Source organism: Pagrus pagrus (genome assembly GCF_965226575.1).
Source record: "Pagrus pagrus genome assembly, chromosome: 19".
In the NCBI taxonomy this organism is placed as follows: Eukaryota; Metazoa; Chordata; class Actinopteri; order Spariformes; family Sparidae; genus Pagrus; species Pagrus pagrus.
This window is the reverse complement of record NC_140203.1, coordinates 6,900,789-6,911,261: the sequence shown is the minus strand read 5'-3', so window position 1 is coordinate 6,911,261 and position 10,473 is coordinate 6,900,789. Positions and strand designations below refer to the sequence as shown.

Genomic DNA, 10,473 nt, shown 5'->3' with positions numbered 1-10,473 from the left:
TTGGAAATTATTAGATAAAAAGTCAAAATAAACATAAATATATGTATATATGATAATGATAAATGATGATATTTATAAATGAGAAGATATAAAGTCAACATTTATCTCATAATTATTATTATTAATAGCCTATATTTTGTTAAGTCCAAGTTTTCATCATTTTTTTGTTGAACTGGCAGAAATGGGCTTCCATACTTATGACTACACCAAAAAATTAAAGAGATTCAAACTAAGCTTGATGAAAAAAAACCCTCCCCATGGTAAGTCATAATTATGAGATAAATAATCATCAATATGAGATTGAGAGTCAATATTTATCTAATGATTTCGACTTTTTTTATCACACATCTATGAGTTCTCATGGGAATATATATTTTGCATGCATACTACCTTTGAAGTAAACTTCCACATCTCCCACTGTTTTAAGGCCTGAAGACTTATTCAGTCCTTGACATCAACACTGTGGGGAGCTGAACCCTGCTGACATGACAGCAGCACCTTCTCAGAGACAAACTCCTGAGAGAAGTCAGTGAATCTTTCCAGCACAGGTGCTGATAACTGTATCAGTCCCATTGATTTATGCCAGTTTCCGCTTTGACAGCTGTTTGATCGCGTCATCAGAGTCCATCTGGTGCAGTCTGGGCTGCTTTAACACCTTTGCAGGCGGCAGAGGCGTAGGAAGATGTGATAGAAGTGATATCTGATGTGGTCATAAGAGTGTGGGACTCTTGAGATGTGGGAATTTCTGCATCTCAAGTGATCAGTGAGGGTTTTAGTGGCACATATTGTAGAAGGAACAAACATTTTAGTAGAGCTGCTTCAAAGAATCTGCATCACTGAAACATTCAGAAGTCAGACGGAAACACAGAAATTAGAATTTTCTTGCTTTTAGCCATCCATCATTTTGTTTTCTGCCACTTTGCGTATCTGGGTCAAGGATGTAGAGGCAGCAAGCGCACTTCCTTCTCTTGAGCCGTGGCCTTCAGGACCTGAGGCTGTCCCAGGACAGACTGGGTACGGAGTCCCTCCAGCATGTTCTGGATCTTCCCCGAGGCTTCTCCCACTTGGACTTGAATAGAATATCTCCAACAGGAAGCTTACAAGAGACAGCAACTCCTCTCGACGGAGTGACCCCGTCACCCTGCAAAGGAAGCTCATTTCAGACTCGTATCGGCAATCTCACTACCCGGAGCGTGTCCACAGGGCTGAGAACATGTCCGTGGCTGGATTAATCTGCAAGGCGCCGGGGTGATAAATGAGCTGTGAGGCCCAACTGACCCAGCTTCCTCCATCTCCCTGTCCCTACCACATTAGCATTCAATTGGTTTCAAGTACCATCAAGTACAGTTCACAGCACATGGCAGCATGCTAAGAATTATTATACAAGTTATAGGCTACATAATGGCAACTGAGACATCTTATATAATATCCAAATTACAAACTAGTTGTGCTATTTGTGTCCCCTTTTCCCAGGTGATATGATGACAATGGTTTATATAGTTCAAATGCTTTATAAAGTATTTTCTGAGGTTTTGTCTCTCAGACCATCTGTGACTTCATAATTAAAAGAGATCTGCAGAAAATAATCATTGGTGCCAGCCTGCCCTCTATTCAAGACTTCAGTGATCTGATCAGAGCCTTTTATCTGTTCACTGTTCACATTTACAATCCAGAGATGATTGTGCTTTTTTGGTGGCAGCCCTTACCACTCCACCAGATCTGCCAAATCTGAGGCCTGCTGAAAACTTATTTCTAGCATTTTGATAAATCCTCCCTGTTCTGTCTTACTTATGTTTATTTCTCATCTTGCTCTAAACTGTAGTCTTTGCATCATGCATGTTTGTGTATGAATGTATGCCGGTATGTATGACTGTATATAAATTTGTGCGCTGGGTTTTGCTTTGTGCACTTTATTCTATGTGTGAAACACTTTGTAACTGTGTGTTTTGAAAAGGTTCTACACAAATAAAAGTTTTTGTTGTTGACCAAAATCTCAAGAGTCAGGAAACTAGTAGGAAAATATACAGCAGATCCATAACACATCCTGTTCCAGCTTCTCCCCTCTGGTAGGCGCTACAGAGCACTGTACACTAAAACGACCACAAACAATTTCTTTCCACAGGCCATCCCTCTGATTAAGTTAAATCAGTGTTATAGTGTTCATAACCCTGTAAAACTAAACACATCCACTTATCTACAATCTAAGAAACATATATGAACAGTTTAAACTACACATGTACATCACTTTCCATCTTTATATCTTTATGTAAATATAGATGCGTAAACTGTTGCCATAATCACCCACTTAATGAAATCTAGTACTAAAGCAACTTCAAAATATAATGTATAGCCATAGCCTACACATACTTTGCCAGTTAAGCTAATTTTGATTAAAATAGATAAACCCTTTCTCTGAAAATTTTTTCTTTTCTTTTTTAAACTACGTCAAATACATATATGGACAATCAAATCAAAAATAATCAATAAATCTCCTTTCGCTGAATATTCCTAAAGCTATTTCTGATCGATCAATCTGCAAAATGCTCCGCGGGGTCACATTTCTTTGTAACACAGGAAACAGCACGGAGGGAATTTGATGGAGCGCACGCTCCCCTTCCGGCCTCTTTTCCCTTAGCCACCGGACGAAAATGGTAAGCTGCAACGCTGACAGACAGAAATCTTTGAACATCTGTGTAATGTGGTGTTTATCTGACTCGGACTTTAAGTGTTTCCATGTCGGATACACGTAGTTATTGTTTGGGTGAACTATTTTTGAGATGATGTTTCATTTTAATACATTTTGACGTTGTTGCTGTCGCGTCCATCTAGCATGTATTTGCTGCTCAAAGCAGTGAGGTGCAGGGTACAAAATGGCTCTGGTTCAGCCGGTGGAAAAGCAGAACACGTTTAGACTACCCCGAATAACTTCAGTTAACCCGACAGGAGACTCGGGGATGAGTTAATGTTATAATTCGTCTTGTAAAGGTAATTGTTCCCAGTTTTATTGCTAACTAGCTTTTCCATAGCGGTTAGCATAACTAGCTAGTCACTTCATGTAGCACTGAGTGTGCTTCCTCTAAGTGTAGACACTTGTTAGCCTGCGATTGAGACTAATGCAGGCTTGAATATGCTTTTTTCTAAAAGGCATAGGACTTGAATTTGGACGAGTTACTACCTTATGGATGCTGTATAAACCATAGTCCCTAAGTGTTGCTAACACTGAGATAGTGCTTGATAATATTGCGTCCTTCACACCCAACATCGAGTGGCAGTTGCTGCCATAAGTCTTGTCAGTGATGTTTTTAAACACAAATGTCTGAACATATGACTTTCAGTGATTAATTTTTCTGTGCTGAGACAAGACTGTCAGAGCTGTGAGTTGAATGAGTGAAGTCTTGAGTTGTTCCTAATCTCTGTTCTCTTGCATTCCAGACGAAGGGAACTTCATCTTTCGGAAAGCGCCGAAACAAGACGCACACCCTGTGCCGTCGTTGTGGGTCCAAGGCCTACCACCTGCAGAAGTCCTCCTGTGGCAAGTGTGGCTACCCTGAGAAGCGCAAGAGAAAGTGTAAGTCACCCTATGAATGTTTTGATGGACAAGACTATCCTTGTGCTCAAAGCATTGCATAAGAGTGTGCAGTTGACTCTAAAAGCGACAGGTAAACACACATCAGAAACGGGTGTCCTGGAGGATGTTTTGATTGCCTTAGTGCAACAAAACAGACCACAGACACCTAGTTATGATGTGGTGCTGCAACATGTGAGTTTTTGTTGTTTTGGTAAGAGATCAACAGCTCCCACATTCTGGCAATTGTCAGTTCACCAACACTGCTGGTACATTATCTAGGGCTACATTGATGTAAATGGCCAGGCCGCCTTGATGCTTACAAATGTTTGCTTTTGTAGACAACTGGAGCGCCAAGGCCAAGAGGAGGAACACCACTGGTACCGGCCGTCTGAGACACCTGAAGGTCGTCTACCGCAGATTCAGGTATGATCTTTGAGATGCAGTGTACTTCTAAGATGACACAGGGCCCATCAACAAGTGTTTATAGATGAGAGGTTGTTTCGGCTGAATGTTGTAATGGGTTTCTCATCATTTTGGCATCAGCAATATAAACAATGAAATGTCATCTTGATGCAAAGACTTAATATTTTGTTAAATGTGTAATTAACACAAAGATCAGTGATTATTTGCTTGAGTGAACACTTAAAGTAAACCTGATAGTAGTAAATCTTTCTGACTTGATAAACATAGAGTAGCATTGACTCACTCCCAGCAGGAATATACACAGGGTTCCTCTTGTGTTTCACTGCCAAAAGGAAGCCAATAATGGCATATTTTCCCCTTGAGATTATTTTATTGACTTCTGGGTCTCGATGTGAAATTGTTAATAGAGATGTTAGATAAATGTTTATAAAAAATCCCAGACTACATTACAGATCGTTGATGTTGCATCATGAAAATTTTGGTTTAGGAGAGAGGGGGTGGGGGGGAGAAGACATATGGAGTATCCACAAACAATTCCCAACAAATATTTACGAAAATAAGATAAATGTCGTTACTGAACCGCTTTGGTTGAACTGAGTGTACAAGACACCGCAGTTTTTTACTGGGAGACGCTGTAAACAAGAGGCTATAAACTAAATGTCTGTGGGAACGTGACTGGTCACAATGAAGGTATGCCTGAATCAAACTTTGTTTCACTTCTGCACAATCTGCCAGAGGGGGACAAACTATCTGTAATGCCCTTTTAAACCCCGACAATGGAGGGGAAGTCTGGTGTACTGAATTGTGGACAGCTCCATTGATTGATGTGGTGTTCGACGAGTGTGTTTACTTTAGGCATAAGATAAAATACAAGAGATTTGGCAGAGAAATTGTTTTTGCTTTGCTGTAGTTTTGCGATTGTGTTGGTAGCATGTCTGTGGTCTTATTTATTATTATTGGTATTATTATAATATTAGACTTGTCAGTGCTGCTTACCAGTGATGGTCAAAAATAAATGTCTGAACAAATGAATTCAAAATGATATCAGCATTTTCTCTGAGGTAAGCATCATTGTAAGACAAGTACATAGTTTGGACACTCTTCAGAACCTGTGAGCTTGATGGTATCTTAAGTGGAGCATTGGGAGTTTCAAGTATCTCCAGTAAAGGAACACCTGCTCATTGCAATTCATCACTTTTTTCTTTCAGCATATTTAATTTTGCAGTCATACTGTGGGTTTTACTTTTAAAACTGTTTGTGCAAAAGTCACACCACTTCCAAGATCCTAGTATTGTTTGCTGGCTCACTTGGACACTTTGATGTTGTTAGTTAAACCTGTGCTTCCCCTGATAGTCAAAATGTCTGTAATTAGTCAAACTTGTGGTTCTTTTTGGGATGACTCATTCTGTTTTTGGCAGTTTTGTTTGTTTTTCTGAAATGCCATTTGTTGTTTGCCAACATAAAACATTAGCATGACTAATGTCACAGTTTCATCATTTGTGCCACAGACCTGGCTGTTTATTCTTGTCTAAACAAGTCGAGGTGGAATAAATATTTAGTTAAGAATCACTCCAGTCATTTTATCCAATTTTGTTGCTAGTTAGCTGAGTAGCACGTGGCTACCGGCGGAAGAAGCTCTTCTGTGGTATAAGTAAAGCTTTTGGACATTTGTTATAACAGAACAAGTGTTTTCTCGTGGAATGACAAATGGTCACTGGTGACTTTCCATAAATTGGCATTTGTCTGGGTCAACCTAATTTCTTTTCTTTTTGTATTTTCCAGGAATGGTTTCAGGGAAGGCACCACCCCCAAACCCAGACGTGCTGCAGTGGCCGCCTCCAGCTCATCCTAAATTACACATTTTTGGTTAAATAAATGTGATGTTGAACAGGAGTTTGTCTTGTCTCTGGTCTCTAACCCTTATTATCTGGCCAACAGTGGCTAAACACAAGTCATGACTGGTGTCAGATTAGATATACACAGATTGTTGAGATGTTCTTACTTGGTTTATTTGTGCAGATCACTGGTTTAAAAAAAAAAATGTTTCAGGATGTCAAAACTAACACAAATCTAAAATAAAAGGTGTTCTTAGATACATGAATCACTGTATTGGAGGTTTTGTAGCAGCGTCAGTAGAATCTTAGATGTTTAAGAATACACATTACTGCATCTATACTACACCTGTTTCATCTGGAATGAACAAATCTGCTAAATTGTATTGAAATGACACTAAGCTAACGCCAGTGTGGTTGCGAAACTCAGATATTTAGAGAGAAATTGCTCACCTTGAGGTCCAAACACTGTCTGGTTTTGCTGTTCCTGTTTGTAATCTAGATGTTTTGAAAATTGTCTTCCCATTTTCATAAGAAAATCGGGTCAATTGGTTTGAATGTTAATAAACTTACTGAAAAATCTACACAAAGCTTTTTAGATGGAGGCTTCAGTTGAAATGGAACAGCTGTTAGTAATGTCTTAACTTCGTTTCATCTTATCAAAAGAAGTAACTGCACAAATAAACCCTCAAAGTTGATGCATACTGTCACCTATGTTTATGTATCTGATAATGACAGGAAATTTAATTCAAAAGCAGAACATGAATCAATCTCGAGAGCTATGCCAATTGATTGCAATATAGACTCCTCCATGAAACAGTTGACAGCCGACATCCCCCCAAATACCTGGAACATCAAAGAAAAATGGGAATTAGAATTAACTTTTACTGATTGCCAAGAAAATGATAACTGAACTGAAGAACATAAAACCACCAACAATAACCCGATGGATGCAGAGACTTAAACGGGTCTACACAATGGAACGAATGATTGCAAGCCTACAAATGAAGATGGACGTTTTTGCTCCAAGGTGGAACTGTTACGTTATATTTAGGTGTTTAAACAATATGGGTTGTGGTAAAAGAACGGAGTTGTAATGGAACAGCATAAGAAAATGTCTCCATATAACCTCGTTTAGTGTCATCTCTTTAATTATATGATTATTATTTATTTTTTAGGTCCATGTCAAGAAATGTTTCCCTTGTTGAAAACTTAAAATCAGCCATCTTACATTAGTTAACGTTAGGGTTAGGCCCAGAAAATACAAGATTTTGAAATACTGTATATTTTCAATGTGACTCACTGCCTGCTAGTTTGATTGCATGTCAGTGAATTAGGTAACTGATTTAACATTCCTTACCCAATGATCAATTCAGTGTGAACTCATCGCAAAGCGTCATAGTGGTCTGTGATCACCAGGAGGCCATGACTAAATCATGAGTCGTGCTTTTGTTTTTCAGTGCTTACGTATGAGGTGGATTAAGAAAATTCCAGAATCACATTTCATTCACAGTTTGGCAAGGCTTCCTCACTGACATGACATTGATTTAGGCCAAGTTATTCATTAAAGTAAGATTGTATGAATAACATACCACCCAACAGCTCTCTTAGGTAGAACAGCATCAAAGCACAGAGGACATTGCACAGATGCCCTTACAGGACCTCGGTTGACCCTGCCGACTTCACTTCCTGAACGTGCAGCTGGAAGACAGATCAAAATCTGTAGCTTTAATGGCAAAGCGGCGTGTTTCCGAACATCACTAACAACAAAACAAGTCTAAATATTTAGCCGGCTCCAAACAATACTGAAGGCAGGAGGGAAGGAAAGGAGGAGACAAGTTCACAAATGGGTCAAAAGTTTTAGTTTCATGTTAGCAGCTGGAAACCGTCCGACGAGACCGACCACAGTGGAGAATACCCACCAGTCATTCTTTATTCTGCAGGAAAAGATTGATTTATCAGGAAAACAGTGATGTGTATCAGTGAAAGCGTTAGTGGCTTTACAGTAGACAATAGACACCGGAGTTTTATGAACATCTTTATTCTCCTGATTCATCCGAAACACAAATGTGTCTACACATAAGCTTTTGTACATATACTGCAGCATATTATGCCTTCAAGGGTTTTTAAGGCTGTGTTTTCCTGGTACCTGCCTGTACTCTGCCAACAAATGTGTATCTGTTGATGGATCTGGAAATTCGTGATCTGCAATAGCACAAATGCGTCATCATCAACAGATAAACATGCAAGGAATCATTGCAGCAGTATTTCTCAACATATCTCTTGGTACTGCCAACATACTGTCCACCTCAATGAAAGTGCTAAGGCAAGGCAAGGCAAGGCAAGTTTATTTGTATAGCACAATTCAGACACCAGGCAACTCAAAGTGCTTTACAAGGGCATAAAAATTACACAAGTAACATATTTTGTTGTTTTCCATTATTTGAGCTAGAGGAAGCATGTAAATGTTGAATAGTAGAGGCCCCAGAATGGAGCCCTGGGGTACTCTGCCTGTCATTTTCATCCGTTCAGATGTGTAATTACCAATAGACACAAAGTAGTCTTTCAGTGCTGTGAAACTTTATACGTTCTTCTTCTGTCAGTTCCACTGCAGCTTATATGTTAGCAGTGTTTCCACTCTTGTGTGCATCCAGATTAAGTTACTTCATGTGGAGGATGTGCCAGCAGGGACTCCCCTGTAGCAGAAATGCAAGTGCCTCCACTGTGTACATTTACGCACCAGGTATAGCAGTAACTAAATCCTGAGCTCCATCAGAGCCATCTGAAAAATATTTATTTCAGAAGCTACAAGTTTAATTCTGTTTCTTCTGTAGAGTTTTCATCTGTCCTGTCAAGTTTACCAAGTTTATAACAACAGCTTTTAGTTTGGCTGCTTAAATGTGTTACAATAGTTGCTGCAGTGACATTACTGCACACATGGAAACTGGGAACTCTAAAAGCAGCCTCACTAATCATTATATCATTAAAAAAAACACTGAATGAAAGGGCTTAATCTGTGCCAGACCCTGCCTTCCTAAAAATTGTAAACAGCTGTTTCTGCACGCCTCCCCTGTTGTTTTTCTAAGTAGTTATTGTGCTGACCAGGCTAATAAATGTAGATAAATGGACCAAAAAGACATCAAATCTCACTTTAATACTTTCTGCCCTGGTAACAGCAGTCTTCTAGAGTGCAACACAACTCTCTTCTGTGCTTCCTGACCTCCAGGGTCAGAGGCGATATCATCCATTACATCCACATAGTCCTAACACAGCTCCTCGAATTTGGCCTCGTGACCCGTGCTGTTGCTGTGTTCCCACTCCAGTGGAGTGATAGAGGTCGAGACGGGCCGAAGAACCGGTGGGACAAAAACGTTCACTGTGGTTCCTGTTGTTCAACTGTTAAAAAAACTTACATTCTGCTTTGTTTGCAATGTTCTTGATTAAGTATCTGTTTTTTAATGCTTATTTTTCATGTACCTAAGCTCACTGTAGTGCATCTTTTCAGTCTTGCTAATGCTGTGTGTTTATGTGGGGCGTCAGCCCAACACTTTAATATCTCAGCATTGTTGGCCATGGAATTTGGTGCAAACATTCATGTTGCCCAGAGGATGAATCCTAATGATTTTGGTGGTCCCTTACTTGTAATCCAGTGATGCCCATGGCCCAATTTGTTTTATTTAAAGTTTATGATCAATACAATATAATTCCTACCTTTTTACATCTTTCTACTTAATTTGTACTTTTCCATGCATAATAAACCCATTGTATTGTATTGTATCTGTTTGTATGGAATGGGATATACACTGATCGGCCACCAAATTAAAAGGAAAACAGTTTAAGTGAATACAGTTTATCATCTCATTGTAATTGAATGTTTTGCTGGGAAGCCTTGAGTCATGGCATCCGTGTGGATTTAACTTGACATGCACCAACCATGCAAACGCCATTGCCAGAGCTCAAGGAGTCGCCATGACCTCTAAATTCCCCAGAAACCAATTCAATTATGCATCCGTGGGACAGGCTGGAACAGGTCTGATCCGCGGCGGCCCCACCGTGACTCAAAACCTCTGGGTGTGCCCAGTGGTGTCTGGCACCTGGGCTTTGAAAGTGTTTTCTTTAAGTCCTGGGGGTTGTGAGGTGGAGCCTCCATGGTTGCCACGAATATTCGATCAGATTGGAATCCTTGAAATTTGGATGCCAGATGATGCCTTGAGGCCTTTACCACACTCAGGCCATTCCTGAAAATGTTTGCAGAGCTCATTGTACTGCTAATGGGTGCGTGGTATGTACACATATCAGGACCAAAGGTTTGCCAGCAGAACATTGCATTGTGACAAGTTGATTCATGTAATTTACTTCACCCATTTCGCCTTTAATGTTCTGGCTGATCGGTGTTCAAAGTCTTCTTATTGTTATGGTTTTTCAAAGTAAAGCCTTTGTGAAGAGGTCAAGGAGCGGCTGCTTTTATTTGAAGCAAATCTTTTTTCCCTACAAGACATTTAGATTTGCCATAGCAGGAAAAGTACTGGCGCAAATAACATTAAAGGGTAATAAATAGAATTAAACCTTTTGCAGCCCACGCCCAGATATAATTATAGCAGCTAACGTTTCTGCAAAAGACAGATACGTCCAAGATTGACATTCGTAGCA

General features: G+C 39.8%; 1 protein-coding gene across 1 annotated transcript; it reads left to right on the top strand.

Moving 5' to 3' along the window:
• Positions 1–2,542: 2,542 nt before the first annotated feature.
• rpl37 (ribosomal protein L37) lies at positions 2,543–5,884 on the top strand. The gene is made up of 4 exons (XM_084382311.1): positions 2,543–2,651; positions 3,433–3,568; positions 3,907–3,991; positions 5,774–5,884. The coding sequence occupies exons 1-4, from the start codon at positions 2,649–2,651 to the stop codon at positions 5,841–5,843; spliced, it is 294 nt and encodes a 97-aa protein (XP_084238437.1). The 5' UTR covers positions 2,543–2,648; the 3' UTR covers positions 5,844–5,884.
• Positions 5,885–10,473: the final 4,589 nt, after the last annotated feature.

Coding starts and splice junctions, on each gene's coding strand:
- rpl37 (XM_084382311.1), top strand. Junction 3,569..3,906: donor TGAGAAGCGCAAGAGAAAGT/GTAAGTCACCCT, acceptor TTGCTTTTGTAG/ACAACTGGAGCGCCAAGGCC. Junction 3,992..5,773: donor GTCGTCTACCGCAGATTCAG/GTATGATCTTTG, acceptor TGTATTTTCCAG/GAATGGTTTCAGGGAAGGCA.